Below are 24,095 nucleotides of genomic sequence, written 5' to 3' on the forward strand. Positions count from 1 at the left end.
CAAATAAATAGCCTATATGAGATTATCTCTATTGTACCATGCAAACTACTACAAGACTATTGAAAATAAAGTCTGTGGGATCCTCTTTAGTTCACGTTTGTTCTAATTAGAACAAACATAAAGTAGCCTATGCTTGTATGCAGCATTTGAAGCTGAACTCAGTCTGCACTTGATGCTAGTTACAGCTTTGTCTGTGGGATACTTCCCACATCCTGACGTCAGCTGGATGTGTGATTTTTCCTCCCCATCCCAGCCTCAAACTGACGCATTCCCATATCAGCTCTTCAGCAGCAACTTGGGGTGAGTTATACACCAGAAAACTGGGAATCTTACTGTATACTACCATTTAAGACTGTTTAGTGTACTTTAACAACTGTTAAAAATGTCTATTTGTGTTCTGCAGTTAACTCTTGTAATCTGTAAAAAGGAAGAAACAGACAAATCTGCTGTATATCCTCATATTACATTACATAGCTTGTGCATTCCTGTGTTTGAGTTATGTAAGAGAGACATTCTCGCAAATCTAGTCTCGTAAAAAAACGTTTCAAGTGCTTGTGATGCTGGATGAAAATCCTCTATTTAACTGTTGGGTGTTACTTGTCATCCAGTTGTGAATGTATTTTCTCCTGAGATTACATGAGAGTGAGTAGAAGTGGAGAGTGAGCTCATTTCAGTGATGTTTAATAAGGCAAACATCACCCCTGACCCAAAAAAATTACTCGATAGGCTAATATTTGAGGTTTGAGGCGCAAGTCCAAGACAGTGATTCATAGCTCAGCCAGATATGTGGTCAGACACTCATTCATTTTTATCTTAATGGGCAGAGAGTTTTTTCAGCCAGGACGTGGAAAGAAATATGTTTCCCCGTGCAGGACTGTGATACTTACGTTCTCTTGACTGGAGAGTGAGCAATTTTGGGGCCTGAGGGAAAAGCAAATAGTGGCACTTTGAATCCTGACGCTCACCCTTTTCTGTCCACCAAGTTGTGTTTTAATGCTGGTTGGCATTTTCCTCATTTTTTTAAATCTGACCTATGCTCTCAACATTTGTTGGCATACAAACATACATAGACTACTATGTATGTGGCTGTGATTAGTAGTGAAGTTTTGTTTTGATAGAAACCCCTCATAAACACTACAAGCAATTCAGTTTTTTTTTCCATTAAAAAAGGGTCCAAAAACTTGTATCAACTTATGTTATAAAAGCATAATTATCTTTGATTCGTTTGTTCTCTCTTTGCTACTTGGATACTTTTTCCCTCATGTCATTCCTCTTAAAGTTCAGTGTTGCCGCCGAAGACAAGTGCATTAGCCCAGGATAGCTTGACTGAGTAAGGGAAGGATTTCATTAAAGTAATTTGTTTTTGCAAAAACAGAGATGTTTTTCAAGGAATAGCTTGACATTTGGAGAAATATGCTTATTCTTTCATGCCAAGATGGTTGATACCCCTCTCATATCTGCCTGTATAAAGCCTGGAAACAGGAAGACAAAAAGTGACAGTTTTACTGGGCGTCACATTCTGGACTATTCCTTGGCTGGTAGCAGTAACTTCCTGCATTCTCCACTGGTTTACTCCCAAAACCACAACTTGTGACCTTTTTCACTTCACCTTTTTTTTGTGTGGATTGACTTTCACATGTTATGCTGTTGTAATAACAGTTTTCTGTGGTGGATGTTCTTTCTAAGGAGAGATGGCACGAGGAGATCCGTTCAGCAGTTTATTACAGGCCTGGGTCACACAACGTCGAAGATGAACAAACTGTGACAAAGAACTTTTCTGCAAGTACTACAGATATAGTGTAAAGATGTCTTAACATCTGGCAAATATCATATTGCCTGTTCTCTAAGGTATCCCTTGCTAGGAGTCACCTAATCAATTATTCTGTCAGTGGGCTCAAACTCTATGGTGCCATGGGCCCCCCAACTACCTGGGCACATGTGGTTTTTCTTAAAATCTAGTATAAGCTTTCTCAACTTTCTTTTTGTGTTTTACCACAGACAGAATTCATTGTTAAGGCTTTCTCTCACATGCCCTTGCTTCTAGTCTTTGTGCTTTGTGAAGATAATCACCTCCTGGTTAGCTTGCTTACTGTACAGACCTAGGATTGATATCTCTTCTCATCTAACTCTCAGAAAGGAATAAAATTAGTGTATTTTTCAAAATGTCAAACTCAAGCAACAAGTCTACCAACATCAAAATACATCTTGTTCATGTTCTCCAAACACGGGCCACAAATATACAGTAGAAGTCCATCTTTTAGAAAGGGTTACTTGTTTTTAAAACAGCATTAAATCATTACTCAAACAGCAGCAAATAGTACATTTGTCAGGGAATATTTTCATCTACACATTTGGTACACTGGTGAGTAATTGAGACAGCAGTGTGGTTTATGTGGGATCGACTCAAAATAAATGTTAGTGCCTGTGTTCATTGTGCTGTGGCTCAGTTGTGTGTTTTTAATAGTTTTGGGTAGGTCTTTCAGATAAATAAGCTTTGCCTACACAGACTGTAAGACAAAATCCTTTATGTTTTGCAAGAGTTGTTAACATGACAGAGAAATACAGATCATAATTTGATTAATCCTGTAAGCACAACTAATTACATAATGCACATAACACTGCAGTCATCTTATGACTGTAATTGGTTTAATAGCTTAATTTTCATTATTATCTAACATTTCCTCATACTCCATTTGATCTGCTGAGATATTTTTATGAGGAAGCAAGCAAAACACAGAAAAATAAAGAACCCCAAAAGCCCCTTTAATTCCACTGGTGGTTCAGTCAGTACAAATTCATGCAGTGCAGCCAAACAATGGTCAAACCCACAAAACTGTTTTCAATTTTAGTGGAGATCCCCAGTTTTTCAAATATACCGGACTGAATTTTGAATGCGAGTTATACCAAGCCACAATCTATGTTTCCATTTCCAAAGTCCAAAATTTTAGTCAGTGTAAACAGCATAGAGCTTCAATGAAGAGCTGAAGTGAAATGATACAGAATACATACTGATGCTACTGTCAGACAACATGCATTTTTTAAAACTCTGAGGCAAGATAAAAAAAAAAAAAAAGTGGAAAAGTATGTTAAATATACTGTAGATGATCATTTTCTTCTGTTTAATGTCACACCAGGCCAAAGGAAGAATGTGGTGGTCAGCTGTGCTTCAAAATGAGGCAGAAAGTCATGTCCCTGGTCTGATATTACTGCCAAACCATAAAATCTACCCAGACTTTTATAAAAAGCCAAGACTTCAAAACAATGTTTTCCCTGGAATCTCAGAGCAAAATCCACAGTTATAATTTTCTAAGTGTGTGTGTGCATGTGTGTGTTGGTGAAATTCAATGTGGGCTTCCAGTGCCAAACAATGTATCCTTAACTGTAGCGCAGGAAGAACACACCCATCACAATGTGTGTGTGCGCTTGTGTGTGTGTGTGTAACAAAGTCCTGATCCAAACCAGCTGTCATTATGTCCACATCCCTTCTCTTCACGTCCTGGTAAGAAAATACTTAATGGATGAGAAACGCACAGGGGAGCGACCTCACAGTGATTCACTCCAATAACAAGAGTCTCCTGTATGAAAGATGACCTGAGCTGATGAAAGAGGGTTGGGTCTATTTACATGACCCAGGCAAAGCATTTTATTTTCATATAAACACTGGTGGAAGAAGTATTCAGATCCTTTACTTAATCCCACACTGAAAATACTCCACTACAAGTAAAAATACTTTATTCAATGCCTGTAAATATGAAAAATAGAAGTACTACCTAACAATCACTAACCTGGCTAGCGTATTTTGCAAATACAAACAGTGCTGCAACATGTCCACAGATTGAACTTGGACTGCATTGTGTGTACGACTGATTTAATGAGACGCACATTAAGAGAGAAGTGCTAATAAACAGTATGCAGCTCACTGTTGTGGCTGAGCCATCTTGGATTTTGAGGTTGGGGCTGGTGAGGTTCATCCAACTTTCTGAATCAGAAATCCAACTTCTGTTCCAGTTGAAATTTCCAGCTGGTAACTCTGGCAGCAAGAAGCCATAACAGAACACTTAATCATTCTGTTTATCAGAAGAAATCATATTCAAAATCATGAAAGCTGGAGACACAGGAAGAGCATGAAAACTGTAATCTGACTAGATAACAAGTACCTAAATCTGTGAAACACATGTAGTGGAGTAAAAAGTACCTTAGTATAAGGAGTATAAGGTTGGATAAAGTGAAAATACTCGTAAATTATCTCAAGTTTGTACTTAAGTAGAATACTTGAGTAAATGCACTTAGTTACATTTCACCGCTGTATTTCACTCCGTCATGCTGGATTTAAGCAGTTCCAGTGTGAAGCTAATTTTATTTGATTATGTGAACAACCCACAGCAACATGGAACAAGTTCACACCTGCTCCCTGAGGTTTGTCAAAAGTTCTAGTTGTGAATCATTACTGCAGTAACATTCAAGGGTGAAAAGACATTCTGAGGACGAACATGTTACCAAAAGATAAAATTATGACATAAAATCACTCCTGGAATGCAATGAACAGCAGTGGAAGAAATATTTACTTAAATGGGAATTTCGCAGATTTCCGCAGATCAGTCTGGGGAGTACTACTGCATGCATGAAAAAAGTTGTATGAAGTCTTGGTGTAGAGTTGGAAAGAAGTGACTTTACCAGACCTTGGTTGAGGCTAATGGCTCAAGACTACAAGCATAACCAGGATCAGAACTGGGTTTACTGTCAAGTGGGATGTCACATACAAGAATTTACCTTGTTATGTTGGTATGTAACATATAAATAAACATAGTAAAATAAAATAAAACAATATATAAAGCACATACTGCAAAGTAAAAAGCTGTATAAAACCTATATATATCCCATACTGACTGCTGACCACTAACACTCTTAATTTCTTTTAACCAGCTGGTAGGGGCTGCAAGAGATCAACTGCTGTTAGGTGGAAAAACAAGACTTACCTACTTACAGTGTTGCGGAGTAACTAGTTACATAATTAAGTTACAAAATAAATTATAATCTGTTACAGTTACTGAGAAAAATGCGTGAGTAAAGCACAGTTACTAATCAAAATGTTGGTGATTAAAAAGGGGTTAAATCCAAATATTTTCATGTTGCCTGGTGGAGATCTGCAACCTGATGAGTGACCTCCTCTAATTTATGTTAAAATAAGATTCTACAAAATAACTGGTCCCTACAGGTATCATTAGAGGAGTAAACTATACAGTATGCCTATATATAAAGTATCATACTCATACTGATGATGCATCCACTACAGTTTTATATCCACAAAGGGTCAAACATCAACACAGAGACTCACATCTCACAGACAAGAAAATAAAAACATTTATCTGACGCACATAGAGCCTGATTAACAATTTGAGATTCAGTCAGGCATCAGAGAGCTTCACATCACAACAGGCAGTCCGAACTAATGATGACAAATAGTGTCTGTGTGTACTGTCGGCTCCATGTCAGTGTTCCTTATAGCGCTGGAGGTTTTGGCTGATATAAAACGAGGGCTTTTATAATCTTGCCATGGACAAATGTCAAATCTCTAAGAAACTGCCAAGAAAAAGCCACTGAAAAGAGTAAACAAGAATCTTAGTCTGTCAGTAACAGGCTGCAAAACAACTGTAAAAAAAAAAAAAAGCCTTTTCCAAAACTTCCAAAACCACACCAACAAATTCTCATTTTAGGATTTCTCAACCCCGCCACACATGAAGCAGACTTTTGTATTTGCAGTTGTGGCTGGCATAACAAAACTTTTTTTTTTTTTTTGCTCTCTGCTTCTGTGTCCCATTCACTTTCTTTATCTCTGTGTAATCCTTCTCATGTTCATTAGTCCAAAAAAAAAAAAAAAGTAAAGAAATGCATGCAAATGTAAGATGAAAGAAAGGCATATTTTATCAACCCCTCTTGGGCAAATTTACTGCAATTGCTGGAAAGGCATCAGGAATTATACTTTCCACAGTCCCTTATTAAAGCATTAACCATCATTAAGACCATTTAACAAAACAACCTTAAAAGTGATATTCTGGACAATGAGCTATTTTACCTCAGACACATTTTTTTGTTGCAACACTTCTGTACTGGCTCCAAAATAAACAAAATATTAAAGCTCCTTGTACTTGCTTTAAATGTAACCTTTACTTGTAACAGGTATTTTTACATTGTGACATTACTACTTTTACTAAAGTAAAGGATCTGAGTACTTTCTCACCACTTGTTGCCTTTGCATACACCGCAAACTTAATGATGAATGACTCAATAATGTGACTTTTTCTGATATTGTATTCTTTTTTTTTATAGGCTCAGGTGTACATACCTGCATACCCACACACACATCCACACATGAGTACCAACAGTATGTTCCTGCAGCAGTGATGTCTGCCTTCAGCCCTCCTGCCCCTCTCCTCTGCGTGCTGCTGTGTGTGTCCATGGCTCTGCAGCGCTCTGACCTGCGCCTGGCTTATGTGACCCACAACAGCTTTTTCTACTACTCCTGCAGCCAGGATCCGCAGCCCTGCAGCGTCTCATCACTTGCAGACTGCAGATGCAAGGACATCCAGCTGTCCACGCTGCACCGTCCCCAGTCACACTCGTCTCCTGTTTTCCGGATGAGACGTTTAACCGTTTGGTTCACGTCACAGTTAAACACGGCACGTCTGCTCAACAACTCAGAGGTGAGGCACCTTACCCTGATCCACTGTGGCCCCGGGGGGTCCAGAGGGACACCGTCATCTTTCCTGGAGGGACACTTTGCTGTGCAGCACCTGGAGAGGCTGACGGTGGTGAACATGCCACTGAGGCCGGTTCACCACTGTCCAGATGTGAACAAAGCCAGGAACACAGACTCACTCAATGACCCAGACAGAGACAATGGTGCACATTTGGACACTAATAGATACAACAGGGACAGAGACACAAACATGGACCTGATTGACATGGACATGAAGAGTGATTCCTTGGCTTTGTCCTCAACCCAGGTCCAAGACCTCTTATTGGGCAGGGAGCTGGGAGCAGCGTATCATGAACAGGCCAGACTGGGAATCATTCACAGCTCTGTGCTGGAGTGGGGAGCAGTGGTCAAAGCCTACACAGTCCAGACACACATTGACAACGACGGCGTGCTGCCTTTCCCCGACCTACACCTGCCAAAACTACCAGAGACATCTGTCATATATGTCAGCTTTGTCTACTGATGTTACTCTTTGAGGAGGGAACAGGAGGGAGATGGAGTTCAGGACCAACCTGCAAATAACAATTTTCTTTTTTCCCTGGGATCATTTGGACTATATGAATAATAACTTTATTTGTGTAGCACCTTACTTACAAGAAATACAGCCCAGAGTGCTTTAGAAATTAACCAAGATCTTCTAATAAAAAAGAACTTAGAATTAACGTAGAAACTTAGTGAGAATGCCATAATTAATGTAAAATAAATACATAAATAAAATAAATCATACAAAATAATAATAATAATAATAATAATAATAATAATAATAATAATAATAATAATAATAATAATAATAATAGAGTGAATCAAAAGAAGTGCAGCAGTGCATAAGTGTGAATCAAAGTGCAATAAGAGTTTCAGGGCCATATAAAGAAAGTCATAGTTTGCTAAGGTTAAACAGAAGATTGTTGCAGGCCTGTACCTCTGATTAACAAACCTCAATTTTGTGTAAAACTTATATAAAAGATAATTAAATGATTTTCAAATACTTAGTACTAGATACTAGATACATATTTAATTGAATACAGTACAAAAACAAGATATTTATGTTCAAAGTTTCTAGATGTTGTTAATATGTAGCTTTTGCTTTGCATGGTAGAGTCTTAAAATTCATAATGACTGTTTTCAATGCAATGTCACTTGAGGGGTCAAAGGTCATATCAATCAGTATCAGTCTTTTAATTGTTGTCTTTTGTTCACCCATTACATTTTTTTTAAACATGTTGCAGGCATCAAATTAAGAATGAGTGAATATTTTTACAAAAAAATTATAAGTTTATCACTTTGAACATTTCTTATATTGCCTTTGTACTGCACTCAACTGAATATAGGTCTACATTGCATTTGTTTTCACTCACAGTGGTCATTAGTTTACAGATCATATTGCATTTAAAGTTAGACTCATGTTTCTTCAGAGTGAACATAAAGATACAACAAACCTGATCAAGGAACATCTTAGCCAGTTTTAGATGCAAAACTGCTGTGACTTTCTTGAATCTGGGAGATTTGTGATTTGTTTTTACTTGTGATAACACCAAAGTAAAAGCATAATAATCAGAATTTTCCCAAGCAGCACAGCTGTTTATCAGCATGTCAAAACAAAATGTGTCAGCTAATGAGAGACCCTCTGAGGGACCAGAGTAGCCTGCCAACCCCCTCTAGCTTGAAAGCCCTTTGTTTCCAAATGTTGTTTATGTTAGATCGATGGTGTTACCCCCAAATGAAATGAAAGTTGTGGTTTGTTCCTGTGTTTTTCCTGATTATCACAAAGATAGAAAATGTGAAATATTCCATCATGAAGTACATCCCAGCAGTTACACTGCATACTGGTGATGACTGATTCTTTCCAGACTGATATGTTTGTTCTACTTTTCATGATTGTGATTATTGTTGTGGAAAAGATGCAGTGTCCAATGTATTTGAGTAACAAGAGTCATGTGTTAAATTTCCAAACATGAGAAAAAGATTTTCATGTTGACAAAGTTGAACCACAAGATGGCAGCAGATACATTGGACTCCAAGAGCAAGAAGTGAACTGAAGAGGACTGAGCTGACTGACAGCATGAAGAAAAAAGGTTGTTCTTTTCCTCTTACTATTTAAGTTATGTAAAACAAATCCAATGAACCATAAATCTGACAAATCTCAGCACTTTAAGAGCGTGTGAGGAATATATTTTTTAGGACAGAGGTACTTTTTTGAGAGCTTATAAACTATGGCCTAATATTTATTTGTTATTTTAAAAAATGAAATAAAAAATGTCATCACTTGCATTTGTTTACAACAACAAAAACAGAAATAAATGAATTACTTATCACTAATGGCTTGTGAATTTAAGATCATGACTGATTATTTTTTTTAAATGTTGTGTCTGTACTTGATTTGTGCAAATTAAATAACCAACAAGAGTAAGAGACATATAAGATTTGAATTTAAAAAGGAAAAAAAAAATCCTATATTTGACCATATGATATTGTAGACATATATATATATTGACATATAAACCACACTTATAGTGGATTAACTGTTCATAATATGAAGTATAACAGCTTTGTATGGGTCTGTAGTAGGGGAAAATCTATGTAAAGTCACGCTTTAAAGGTGCTGCCAGTCAGCTGGAAGGCTTGATTTGGTTATATGATTTTTTTATTTTTATTATTAATGGATACTTGTATTACATCAGTGGTCATTATGATGTACAGCTGCATTTGTCAGGTTAAAACCTCCTGTGTCTATGGTTACATTAGTCGATTTGACAATAATTGCAGTCCTGTTTAAAGACACTGCACGCGAGCATACATGTGAGCGCGTGCATGTCGCGAGCGCACGCGCGCGTGTGTTGAGTGTGTGTCTGACACCTGCCAGAGAGCTGCTTATTTGCATGATAAACATGCAGCCCATCTTGTTAAGCAGCCTGTGAATGCAAACTGATGTCGCCTGTTGATCCTGCACCTGAGAGGTCAGCACCCACCCGAACACACACACACACACACACACACACACACACCGGGGGCAATTACCGGAGGAATCACCGGGGGCGGTGGAGGTGGTGGGGCAGAGGGTCTCCTTATGGAAATCAGGCCTAAAGGTCGGTGTGAACCATGACCTCCACTTGGGCTAATCTGAAGACAAACTACCGCCAGTAAAAACAAATCAATTACACGTTCAGTGTGATACTCGTGATGTATAGAGCTCTCTGAATGCACACTGTAAATATTTATGTCAGTCTAAAAAGGTGGACAGGCCGAGACTAAATTGGATTGATTTTAGCCGGGCTCTCCCTCCTCCGCACCCCTCCAAGTGAGTCTTTAACCACGCTGCCGCCGTCTCCTCACCGGCAGTTTAGCAGTAAAACATTTTTATAATCAGACGTTATTGTTCACCGCCTCCTTGTGGGAGATGCGCCCATGTTCATTTTTTAAAAGGGCAAATCAGCCATAATTCAGTTTATAAACTGCAGCGCGCAGGGGAGAAATGCCTGGATGAATATTCATTAGAGTCGGCCTGAACTGCCACGCTCCGTGATTCATTGGGCATATGTAAATATCACTCACTTTAATTGCCCCTAAACTGACTCAACATAATGTTGTCATTAGCAAATTATTACTTATTTGTGATACTAATGGCACGGTATGGCGCGCAGTGCTGAGGCTCCACATATATGATTGCAATTACAGCTCTTTTTATTCACAGGGTGACTGCGGAATCTGATGGATCTGCTCTGTGTGTGTGTGTGTGTGTGTGTGTGTGTGGCGAAGGTGCCAACAATTAATTTCACTGACACACACATGCACATTCTTGAGTCGATCCAGCCATTATACACAAACACAAAACACATCACACACACACACACACACACACACACACACACACACACACACACACACACACACACACACAAACTGAACTCGGTTTTATGGATGTTTTAATGTATTTTTAATGCATCCATATCATCTGGACTGACTTCAGAATTAACGAGAAATTATTTCTTCCTTCAAACTTCTTAGGCCTAAATTCAGTTTCTTATATCAGTAATTATATCACTATTTAAATTTATTTAAAAACGACAAAAAATAAGGTTAATCTAATTGATTTCCTTTATAGAAGAAATTTATTTCAGTATATGCCACAAGGAACACAAAACATCATGCCGGATAAAAGCAAAATGCATTGGTAATTTTGGGCATTATTAATACATAAGAAAAATATAGTTTCCAAGAAAAAAAGATAGAGAATTAAAATGTTTCTCTTCTTAAATAACCATGAATACAATACAGATTTTGCACTACAATTTCTAATACTGATTTATGCATCTAAATTATTCAGGAACTGATGTTTAACTGAAGTCCTTTAAAAGTGCAGTTCAATTAAATTTAACTGGAATCTGCATTAAAAAGGCTTATGAATTAAATTACTCTCAAAGAGGAACAAAAAACATTTTGATCATGCACAGTCTGATATTTATTTGATTGTAATGTATATCTTGAATGAATCTTCATCAAACATTTGGACAGAATAAAATGCACAAGAAAAAAGAGAGTTTTCCTCCCCTATCATGCAAATAGTGTGCTTGGTCCTGATATTACTGGTCAAATACAGTGGGTTTACTTTTGGTCAATTATGAGCAGGTTACCAAAGACAAGTTTACCCAGAGTCATGGGTACAATCTTAAATACTGTGCTAATATATCTTAAATCCATTCAGTTCTCCTGAAAAAGTGACATATTTTAAATTAATTTGAAGAAAAACTGTCAGAGATTGGTACTTTGTGGGTTTACTGTTGTGAGATTTATTCACTTACACACAAAGAAAAGTTTAGCTTCAGAAAACAAAGCCCTGCATCAGTTTTCTGACATTTACCTAAATCCTCTGACTCTAAACTCCTCCATGACTCATACTGAAACCACAGGCTGTCGCATTTTTTAAAGAATAAACTACCGTTTTCTTCTTTTTAAAAAAAAAAAAAAAAATCCCTCCCTGCTTGTCACAGTGTGCACAACACGCCACAGTTTGGAGTTGTTTTATAGAGGCAGCAGCAGTTTGAAACAACAACCATGACAAAACAGGCCCACAAAACAGAGGGAGAGAGAGAAGGACAGGCAGAGACAAATAATGGTGTGTGTGTGTGTGTGTGTGTGTGTGTGTGTGTGTGTGTGTGTGTGTGTGTGTGTGTGTGTGTGTGCGTGTGTGCGTGTGTGCATCTGTGAGAGAGTGTGAGGGAGCTAATAAAGTAATGTGATGGATGATCTCCTTTCTCCCAGAGGGACCAGCACCATGTAAATTGGCCCACACAATGCATTATGGATAAGGCAGTTGAGATTATAGCTTGTTAATGTGTCCCTCCCCCATCCCCTCCCTCTCCTCTCTCCCCTCTCTTCTTGCATCTCTCTCCCACTCTCTCCCTCTCTCCATCCCTCTGCTTCAGCTCAGGCAGTGACATGGTCACCTCATTGTCGGGGCGCGTGGGTCTTTTAGATGCAGATGGAGAGGGAGAGGAGCTGTACTGCAGCGATCTGCCAAGCTTAGTGGAGTAAGTTTGTGTATCCGTGTGCGTGTATGTGTGTTACATTACTCACACTGTGGAAAAACAAATGTGTTCACACACCTACATTACGAGGACCCACCTCCAATCATTTGGGGACAAAAATCAGGTCCCCGCAAGGTAAACTGCAAATTTGTAGAGTTAAAAGAGCAATATGTAGCAAATGTGTATCCAAAAATGAGTACTGCTGTCCCAGTAATGAGTTGTAGCCATAGATGATATAGACAAATCCAGCAACCGATTTGTGTGTTCTGACATCTGGCGGCGCCACCATTACTGTGGTGGCATGTCGTAACGTCTGTCACTCTGTGTCTGCTGGTCATGTCTCGAAAGGGAAACCAAGATTTGTGAAACTCTCACGAGGTTTGAGTTAAAATTGCTGGATCTTTTGCAGGTCTAGGGTTGTAACCCTTCTAGACATCATGTCTGCCATTGCCTGTGGACAGTAACAGCATGGACAATTGGACTGACGATGTTAGACTCTGGCCCTCAGTCAATGATGCCCCCGTCCCAATTAACTTTTTTGGTTGGCAATATTAACGTTCTACAAATTTTGTAGTAAATGTTTGTTGTGACAATAGCCAGAAACAGATATATTTCTGTTTTCTATTTATATAATTTATATGCAGGCATTCAAATGCTCAATATTTCTTGGAACAAAGTCCTTTCTCTTATAATATTTTGATCCATCTCTGGCAAACACCCAGGGAATCTATGTAGAGTGTAAGATCTCAGACAGGGGCACGCTTCATGAAGTAAAGGCTTGCGTATTTTGCTTTCCATTTGTTCCAAAGTTTAAGTTTTACACTACTGGTGGAGCAGCTGAGGACTGCAAAGGTTCTTCCTGACTTCCTATTAAATTTACACTTCTTATGACAGCTCACATTCCAGCAGGCGTATACTGGAGGGAGATGCCACCAGAGCAATGGCAGCTTGTTTACTTCCAGAACTTTAAATAGGCACAAGTATAGACCGCAATAGAGATTTCAGGAGAACATGCTGGCTGTAGTGTTGTTGTCAGAGAGCCGAGTATTTCAACTTCACGTTTCCATAATCCCTGATAACATATCATGTTCATTTAATGATTTATTACAGCAAATATTTCACAAATTTCTCCTTTAAAATGTGTTTTTTTCTGGTTACAGTTAATGCAAGTCAATGCAATGTCCTCCAAAGTCACAAAAACAAGTTTTTGTGTGTGTGTGTGTGTGTGTGTGAGAGAGAGAGAGAGAGAGAGAGAGAGAGAGAGAGAGAGAGAGAGAGAGAGAGAAAGACAGCAAGCCAACCACCAGGCAGCCAGCAGAGACAGTCCGTCGGCAGGGGCCAGGGCTGTGGACATATGTCTCCTCCATCCCTCACCCACCCCACACCCCCCTCAGTCCTCCTAAGAGGGTGCCAACCCCCCACAACCTCCCTCCGTCCCCCTTCAACTCCCCCATACTCCCACACCCCTCCCCTCCCTCCACCTTGCAGGCCTGTCCAGGGACCTGTCGGGCCATCTGTTGAAGCAGGACTAGAGAAGCTGGTCTAGAGGAAACGCTACAGTACCATGGCTATGCGGTTAGCCTGGCTGTCGCTAACTAGCAGGGATATTTTATGTGTTAGTGTGTGTGTGTGTGTCAGGACATCCCAGGGTGTCCCTGACATTTCTGTCCAACAAAAATAATTTTTTGTGTATTTTTGGGGGGACTTTTATCCTCTGAGCTTGGTCGTAAAGGACCATGTCATTAAAAAATGTGCCTAGTAAGTTATTAATGAATAAACAGCACATTATTTCTCTCTTGTATATGGAAATTTGAATTTATAAGCAATTAAACACAGAGATAAATTTAATATACTTTTTTACAATCCCTGTCAGACATGCACCTCATTATGAAAATCAGATGATGACTTAATAAGTCAAGTCTCAGGTCTGAATAATACCATAGTCAATTTTACATACCCCAATTCCAAAAAAGTTGGGACACTCTGTAAAATGTAAATACAAATATAATGCAATGATTTGCAAATACCAATATATTCAATAGTATATGGCAAATATATTTAATGTTCAAACTGATAAACTTAATTGCCTTTGTACACATACAGTCATTCTGAATTTGATGGCTGGACTGGTGCATGTTTACCACTGTGATACAACACATTTTCTTTTAACAGTCAGTGTTTGGGAACTGAGGACACTAATTGCTGAAGTTCTGAAATTCTTTCTCATTCTTGCGTGATATGCAACTTCAGGTGCTCAACAGTCTGAGCTCTCTGTTGTCGCTCCACGCATAGACAGTTCTGGACTGCTGGTACTGCATTCTCTTTTTATTAACATTTTGCATAGCATCTGAATTTTTTTTGGAACTAGAATGTGTATGTAATAGTCACGCTGGCAATTTTGGGTCAGACTGAGGAACCTTTCATTATCACTTTAAAGCACAGCACAAGTCTGAAGACCTGAATGTCAGATTAACGTAAAGGCTGCAGCAGTACCAGGTTAAACATCCAAATTAAATTGTCTCATGTGTACAAAATCTATTAAATAATCAAGGAAACACTTTGAAAAAAAGCCAGTTTTAAAGGACCAGTGTGTAGGATTAAGGGATATCTAGTGGTAAGTTTGTAAATTGTCCGAGACAACTGATCAGACCAACTTCGGTGTGTGTAATCTAGAGACATTGGTGGTGAAAAGCTATTAAAAGCAATGCGTGGTTGTTGTGTGGCACTCAATTTAAATGTTTCAACATAAAAGAGGAAGTTGTTGTAACATTGTCCAATCACCCAAAATTGCATGTGTGATAAGAGTTGTGGCCTGAGAGCATCTACATGCCAACAGTCATAGTGCCACAAACTGCCAACAGGAAGTAACCCTTGAGTGACAGCCATCATTTAATTACCATGAAATTTTCATATTGCGGTTTATACTTGATATACTGGAATATAACATATAATTAATGGGTGTTCTGTAGTGCCACCTAGTGGAAACAGTAAGTGAACTTAGTGCAGAAGTCTTGACTCTTAAAATTAAAAATTCAAAACCAGTTTATTAGTGGATCAACTGATGGAAGAGAACAGAACAGAAAAGCTTAAGAGAACATCACACTGACCTTTTCATCACTATCACAGTGTTAATGACGTTACCAGTCATTTTTAATAAAAAAGTAAAGAAAAAAATGTTAAATAACATAATTTTACAATATCCTACTTGTAATTCTGTGCCTCAAACACGATTACGATTTTTGGAAATGACATTCTCTTATGACACATAAAATCAAGGCCAAACTCTACTCTCTTCCATCCATCCTGAACTAAAAAACAGGACCATCTGCATCCACGCAGATGGTAAACAGCAAATGGAATTGGAGCTGAGGAACGCCTGTGTGTTGTGGGGTTACAAAAACTATATGGGAATGAGAAAACGAGCACTTGAAGCATGATCTGCTGATACCAGCCGGGCAGAGGTGGACTAAAGGGAGAAGATGGAGAGACTGGAGGGAAGCTTTCCAGAGGGATCACAGTGGCTTCGGCCACGGTGCACAGGTAATCAGACGGTTAGAACTGGAAAAAGACAAGCAACAGAAATATTCTTCAGTAACACAGACATGATTTCCATGTCATGGTCCACTGCTGGTCTGTTTATGTCATTTGTATGAATGTGTGTGGATAGAAGTGGTGCAGCAGATTTAAGCTCATGTAGATCCACAGGCCTGTTGAAGAATTTCATACACAGTCACATTCATTGTACAAAACACAAAATTCCTCTTCCTTTCTTTGATAAAATGTCTGATAGATTAAGATTAAAGGGGCCGTCCACCAACTTTGAACATGGCACTCTTCAGTGAGGACTCTGTTAATCTAGATTCAGATTTGACATGAAAATCACAAGCATGCTTTTTTATGCACTGTTTCCCTCCTTTGGTCCTAACTTTGGGCAGTTTAGTCCACAGGCCAGACAAGGTGGCAATACTTACTTATAATTCATGGAAATATACAAGTAGCTTTGTCACAGTAACCAGCTCATGAAGGTAACTCCAGGAAAAGATGCACCTTAGATGCTGGTGTCTATCCTGTTTTAGGCTCATGGTAAAAACCTTTGTCAATGTTTTTGAAATCATTTTAAAAGGCACCCTATTCAAGTCCGGTTTTAAACCATCATTCATTATTAAAATTATTTTCTCCACATTTTTTTTACCTAAACTATATACACACTTTCTTTTAACCATGCAGTCTGTAAAAATATCCCAAAATACAAAAGCACAAACTAGAATACTTACAGAGATCAAGGAAATGTAGAAAACTGACCTGCATTATTCCAGAGGTGATTGTGGGCCTTAAATTAGAAGAATGACCATGGTAGAAATATCATAGCACTTATAAACATATGTTTTCAAAATAAAACCAGAAATAAATTTCGTTGCCATGACTGGTACCAAGTGAAATCACAGAATGTATATTATAAAGCTTATATTGATTGAGAAAAGCTGGAAATAATTAGCTATTATTTTGTAGTTGTTCATCGTGAAAAAGTGCAGGTCAATCATCAGCTAAAATATCAAAATAGAAAATTTACAAGTGAAAAAGAATAATAAAGAATAAAATAATAAAATAGAATTAAAGAAATAAAAGATCAAATATTAATGAACTAAATTAAAACATAATTAAAAAATAAAATAATAAAGAAATTCAGAGCTATAAGCTATATTTAAATACTTTATGAAGAAATATTATGTTTTATTTCTTATGAATCAGTACATTTTGTTATTAAGCTTTCTTTTCTTGTCATTTGTTTCTGAAAAGCTGATGATACTGAACTTGGTATGTGGCATGCAAAGGTATTTTTAAGCAGTGTCCAGATTTCAAAGTGACCTGTCCCTACTGATCAAATTTAGGCAGATTTCTTTGATCAATTTAATTAATTCTTAATGTTTTCATTGATTTTAGGTTGCCAACTTTACATCTGGCTAATGAAAACAGCCTTTTGGCTAATTCTAGCATATTTACAGTAATGTTTATTAATATGCACTGTCTCTGGGAAATCAATCAATTAATTATTTTTAATGAATTAACCCCACACCCCTCTCACCTGGCCATCCTGACAACCAATCACTTACTGACTTGTTGTCAAAATTTAGAGCCGATTAGAGCCTGTCAGCTGGTTGATCAGGTGACAGGCAGACTGTGGCGCCTGGCTCTAAAAACTGCAAGTATATAAAAAACTTTGGGCGCCTCGGTCTCGTGAGGTTATCGTTGCCCACGTGTGCAGTGACATCTAAGCAAGTCGGGATCAAGTCGGTTTTTGTGTTACCTTGTGGACTGAATTACACGGGACTGGACTGACCTAGTTTTGTGTTCTTTAATACAACATGTGAAATTTAAACTGATGTTGTGGGTTGTTTAAAGAGGAATTAAATAATTTAGGAAATTTTTGAGAATTGATATTATGTGCACCAAACATTATATGTTTGATAGGAGTCCCACCCCGCACACATCTACATGACAATGAGGACACAGTCGTATCACCACCTAGTGGACATAGGCAGTGACATTGAAGCATGAGAAAATTCAGCACCTCGTACACCACTTAGCATCTGGCAACACGATCATGGTTGCAGCAGCCTCCGATGGGCGTGTGGGTGTGAGATCCTGTACAAGGCTGGTTTTAGAGGTTCAATAAAAACATCATCAGCTTTATGTGTCCACTAATTGTGCTAAGTGAGACAGAAAAGTTATTTGTCTTATAATAAATTGCAGAATACAGTATAAATAAACAGTGATGTGATTTCCTTAAAGGAAAATCATTTTAATTTTCTTTTGGCAAAACACACTGAATACAATTTGTATTATTTCAAAGACAAATAAATTGTAACTTTCAGTGACTAACTGTATGTGAAAGTAAACATTATCTATGTTTGGAAAATCCCTGTTTAGCCTTCAATATCCCATTTGTACACATCCATAAAAATGATGATGTGTATTTTCAAACATAATTTCAGACAAAATTAAATTAAAAACAAAAACAAATCAGTAACTGAATACGCCATAGGGGTCACAGACTCTGTGTTGACGACCACTTATGTTTCCATGCACACTAGTGTTCCACTAATATTCAAAATATGACGATATTCTGAATTTGACAAAGTTCATGTAAACAGCATATTCTGGTTGGATATTCTGAATCAGGCTTTATTCTGTATGGAGCATATGCTGATTAAGACGTGGGATATGCTGGTATTATTCTGGTTTTAGGAGCATTCTTTGGACATGTAAACCGAAAATCCAGAATATGTGTCTCAGATGGGGTTTTACAGCAGTTTGTGACACAGCCTCTTCTGATCTGTGCTGTAAATCAACCACATAGCCAACAGTTTGCAGGACTGGGGTTGAGATACCTGCATAAAAGAAAATCTCATATTTGTGATCGGTGGGAGAAACACACCTACTTTCAAATATTATTTTAAATAATAATAATAATAGACATGTTTTTGGATATGCAACATATTGCAGTGCTTTTCAAGAAGGTGATATAATGAATGACAGATGGAGGCTGAGTTTACACACTCAAACATGTCCGCCACCAGTGGAAAACTTTGAAAAAAATACTATTTTGGCAGAAAAAAAGTGGCCACAATCAGAGTATTCACAGCTGTATGACTGAAAAACAGACACTTACTCACCCAGAGACCATTCAGCATTACTAAAACTAAACTAAAACACTTACATTTTTTATATATATACTTAAGTATTTAAAGGTTCAATAAATTGAATAAATACATTTTTTTTTTAAATAATAAGAATTTAAAAAGTCTTCATTCAGTGATGCCTTTTGATTTAGTGTTGATAAAAAGTACAGCATGCTGATTATTACAACAATAATTACAGTACTTTGATTATTACTGTAACAACTTACAATACTGTGAAAATGACTGTAATAACACTTATAGTATAGTGGAACTGTGATTAGATTTACAGTAATCATACTGTAAAATGTATTTACAAAAGCATACCTCTGAGGTTAAAGCATCGACTGAGTGAAAAGCCGATCTTAAAACTTGCATGACTTGGGAAATGGTCAGCAGGGATGTGAAACATATGCAATGTGTACTCAACTGGCCAACAACATTCAAAACCAGCTGTACGGTCCTTTAAGCGGTCTAATAAACAAGTGCACAGGAAGCTGCAGGAAAATGGCCGAACGATCCCACTGAGAGCTCGACACCTGCACACACTCAGCTCTCCAAAACAGCTGCCAGATACACTGCAACGTTCTGTCCTCTTTTTGAAGATCTGCTCGGTAGATGCTGCTGTGTTTACTCTGTGTGACTTCAGGGCACAAAAACATGATCACTTTAAATGTTTATATGGGATATTTAAGCGTAGCCATGACATTCAACAGTCTCTATACATTTTAGATTATAAAACAAACAAACAAAAAAGTTGGGGCATGCAAAAATGTTAACAATCTCATGTGAAAATAGACTATAGAGGTCATTTTGTAATGATTCAAAATAAATAAACTTTGCTAATCAAATATACGTGACATTAATTCAGTTGTACTTGAGAAAACATGTTCACTAAGCTTAAGATATTAAATTGAACCAACAACTGTTCAGTCACACTGGCAAACATCACAAGTTGTATGAGAGACCTACAGCATACATCATCATATTTGTTTTCTTCAAACTATAAAAAAAAGTGTCAGGAGAGTTTTAACTCTCATACAATGCATGCTGGGAAGTCATATGCTATTCATGTTTCTGTAGGAACTTAATTTAATGAGTTGATTAAACTCTGTACAGTACATTCATTCAACTCATCATTTAAAGTGAAAAGAATTCAAGTTAGAACTCACCTTCATAAAGTCTTAAGTGTTCTGAAAAAAATTACTAGAAATTTCAAGTTTAATTAACTTGGATATAATGTTAAAAGTAAAGATTAGTTGATTCCACTAAAATTCTGTATGATTTCACAGTGTCAAACCTCACAATTACATAGCTGTGGTTAATCAACTCTAAAGAAACCAAACAGGAATAAAGACATTTAAATACTAAAACCCTAATTTTCCATATGTAAAATGTCTCCAAATTGTTTGTTTTCTTGGACCAAATGACATAAATCAGAGGAAAAAATGCAAATCTCAGAACCTGCAACCAGAAAAATGCGATTTCACATTTAATTGATTATCAAACTTTGTGGCAAAAAGGTTTCTGTCAGTTGACTAATGAATTGATCAACTAATCATTTGAAAACCAGACAAGTGTTCTGACTGTCAGGGCCTTGAAAACCAGTTGATAAGGGTCATAATGGGGGTTTAAATCATGCAGCATGTTCCCGACTCAGTACGTCTTATTCAGGCAATCTAGACTATGCCAAGGGAGTTTAGTGAGGTCTGGTGTGTGTGTTTGTGCGTGTGCATGTGCGTGTGTTGGCTGGACCCTCCGCGGCTGTGTGTGTGGGTGGTTGCCTCCACCCATTAGAACGGGTCATCTCTCCCTCATGGAAAGTTTTCACGGCTGTGGAGCGGATTAGGAGCAGGCAGAGAGAGGAGGAGTGAGAGGAGGAGAGATTATTGGGCAGGCTCGAAGGAGGATGGAGAGAATGACAAAAAGAGAGCATTAGCATCTACACTTCAGCATTTGTTTGTGGTATGTAGCGGACACTCATCCAGAGTGTCTGGGTTTACAGTGGGTACAAATGGAGGAACAAGTAAATGCTGGCATCTCATCACAAGTGGCCTTTTTAACAAAGACGGGAGAGGAGAGAGGAGAATGTTGGGTTAAAGAGAGACTATCCTAACACAGTTATAATTACATATTTACACAATAGCACCACAAGTGAAAGGAGAGGGAAAAAAAAAGATGGATGTTTCCATCCGACTGTCGGGTTACCTCTACAGAAACTTTAGTGTGTGACCATGTTTAATGCTTCGATTCAAAGTTCAAAGCCAAAGAAATGCTGCAAACAATTATGTGTAATATTCTCACAGTTAGCTATGTGTCCATGACATTTGTTGAGAATATTTTAAAGGATTTTATTTATTAAAACTAATTCATCAGGCCATCACCATTATCAATACTAATTATCAATCAAATATATTGTTAAATGCTGCTAATGTACTGTCATGTAGGGGAGAGCGATGTGCCATGATTTATGAGTTAAATGTGTCATCAGTATACTACATCTAAATACAGTTTACAGCCATTGGCTTTTAAGGAGAGAATAGGGAGCAATTGACCCCTCGTAAGTCCCGCCCCATTTCACTCTGCAATCCAATGACAGCTGAACAAGCTTGGTACCTCAGTCAACTTTCTCCTTTCCTGTTTCACGTACTTAGATATGCTATGTGCTCGGCTTGTCTATGTTGAAAAGAGAACCAAATTTTGATAGCATTTTGCTAGCATTAGCTTAAGACTGTATGTCACTTTGACAGGAAAAGGAGAAAGTTGACCATCATGATTTTACTTGTGTCAGGTAAGATAGATTTCCATCTGCTATGGTGATTGCTTAACAATGATGACAACAGCTCCCATGATCCCTCGGCTTTGTTGAAAGGTCATGAGAATATATCGAATATGTGGTTTGTAATTAAGTATCTAAACTACATAACCTAAAAGTACTGAGAAAGTAACCAAGATATGAATGTAGTTAAACTAACACACAACTACTGCAAATTGTAGTTAAACTAATTGACATACATCCCAACACTGTCTGACGCTGTGCTGTAGTGCTGATACAAAGCCACATTATGCCCGTATATCCTTTAAATACACTTTCTCACATATACACATGAGAAAACACCTGTCACCATGCCACATCACACAGTTCTCTGTAAAAATAAATAAATAAATAAGTGACAAAACCTTAAAGTGCCATCATGCCCCATCTATATTCATAATGAATTGCTGCTGTGATTTTCAGAGCTGCTTTAACGAGAATATACGACTTTCTTTATGGAATGTTTACTTCACATCTTAGTGGGTTTCTGAATTGAGCCTGAAGGTGATTAAGACTTAAAGTGAACCAAACATTAAACCAGACAAAGTTTCTCATTTACAATTAGAGTTTGAACTATAGTCTTAACTGCTGTCTCTCTCGTTCACACGCACACACACACACAAACAAACACAGACACACACATATACACACACGAGGAGCATCAGCCGCCAGTTGGTCTTAAAGAGCCAAATTCCTCCGCAGCATTTTCTCAACATCGTAAAGCGTCTGCCGTTAAAGCAATGTTTTTTCAATCCGTCTGCTCTCCCTGACATTTCCAGATAATGCTGGCGTTAGGTTGATTTGGGGGAATTTGCACACCATATGCTGCTGTGTCAAACACCTACATTTAAGCAGGATATGGCTCTGCATTCCCTAATAGCAGCATCATTGGAGCTTGTTTATCTAATGCGCCTGTTAATGTTATTTATTGGGAGTCTGCCCGCTATCCAGCTCCTCCATGCATGCTAAGGAGACAGACATAAGATATGCAAATGCTAACGTCGGCCCAACTTCACGGCAGTAAAACAGAGCATTTGCATTTGATGTAGCACATAATAAACTGGTTATTAGCATTTTAAATGCGTCAAACAAACTTGAAAAATGTGGCCTGTGCTGGTGTGGTTTTTATTATTGCTGCGTGCAGTCAAAACACACATACACCCGCCACACGTGCCTTCAAACACGTAGAGAAAAGTGTGCATGAGCAGACGCATAAATATAAAGCTGCCGTACACAAGAGTCACAAGGCAAAGAGTCACAGGACAGATGATGAGTTTGATGAAGTTGTTTCTTCGCTCTCTCCGTCTCTTTCTCTCCCCGCACCATAAACTTTCTCTTGGAGCGTTAAGATATGCAGACGATTCATAACATCCATGATTTGTCCTTCCAGCCCCAGCAAAGAAGGTCTGGCTTCTGCTTTGACAAGAAATGAGGATGAACAGTCTGAGTTGATAGTAACTACTGCTGCCTCTGTACCACAAACCACAGGGCCTGCTGCTGATTCATTAATAGGTCAACATCAACCTCTGGAAAACTGAAGAAAGTATGACATCCTCTGAATAGAAAAGCAATTCAAAATTGTTTTTTTTTTTTATTTAATACACACATGGAGTACACAGCATACACATACATATACAGCATTTCTATGGGCTGCTGGTTGTCCACATCCTCAGAAATGAGCTCAAGAGTGGAAAATGTGAAGTAAAAATAAATGATCAAGTCCTATGATAAATGTGAATATTGCATTTATTTATTAAAACTCTGTCTGTAGTGGTCATGTTGGTCAAATATCCACCTCTTACCTGAGCATTAATGTTAGCCCCATCAACAGCACCGTCATACTGTACCATCCAGATAGACATGTCTGTATTTCAGTTCATTTGCAGATAACATTAGCACCAGCTGTTATTTCTTCATTATCAGGGACTGGAGAAACTATTAGATGGTCTAACTATATTTGAGCAATATTTAAGTCTTCTTTTTGGGACCAAAAATAAAGTCAAAGTAGCAGTAAACAAGATTTGCAAGCTTATCATATAGCACTTCATGAAATAAAGCAACACACAGCTTCTCTCTGTTTTATACACTTTTCTAGGGGAGTGCCATACTGTATCATTCATGATAATATTGCCAGAAGTTGTTTTATGATTACACAAAATTCATATAATGAAAATGGCAGAATTTGTTTATAAAATGGTATCATACCATTGGCTGAAAGTGATAGTAACATTGCTACCGGATTCACGGTGGAGTTACTTCCAAAAGGGGAGTGACTTCAGTATTGTGGAAGTATTTTTGTCACAAAAGATCAGATGTACAACAAA

General features: G+C 37.9%; 1 protein-coding gene across 1 annotated transcript; it reads left to right on the forward strand.

Annotated features, from left to right (window-relative positions):
• The first annotated feature begins 106 nt into the window (after positions 1-106).
• LOC146315582 (uncharacterized) lies at positions 107-7,373 on the forward strand. The gene is made up of 2 exons (XM_084736008.1): positions 107-300; positions 6,328-7,373. The coding sequence occupies exon 2, from the start codon at positions 6,402-6,404 to the stop codon at positions 7,218-7,220; it is 819 nt and encodes a 272-aa protein (XP_084592134.1). The 5' UTR covers positions 107-300; positions 6,328-6,401; the 3' UTR covers positions 7,221-7,373.
• Positions 7,374-24,095: the final 16,722 nt, after the last annotated feature.

Source organism: Lutjanus erythropterus, chromosome 14, assembly GCF_056507025.1.
Source record: "Lutjanus erythropterus isolate fLutEry1 chromosome 14, fLutEry1.hap2, whole genome shotgun sequence".
Classification (NCBI taxonomy): domain Eukaryota; kingdom Metazoa; phylum Chordata; class Actinopteri; order Lutjaniformes; family Lutjanidae; genus Lutjanus; species Lutjanus erythropterus.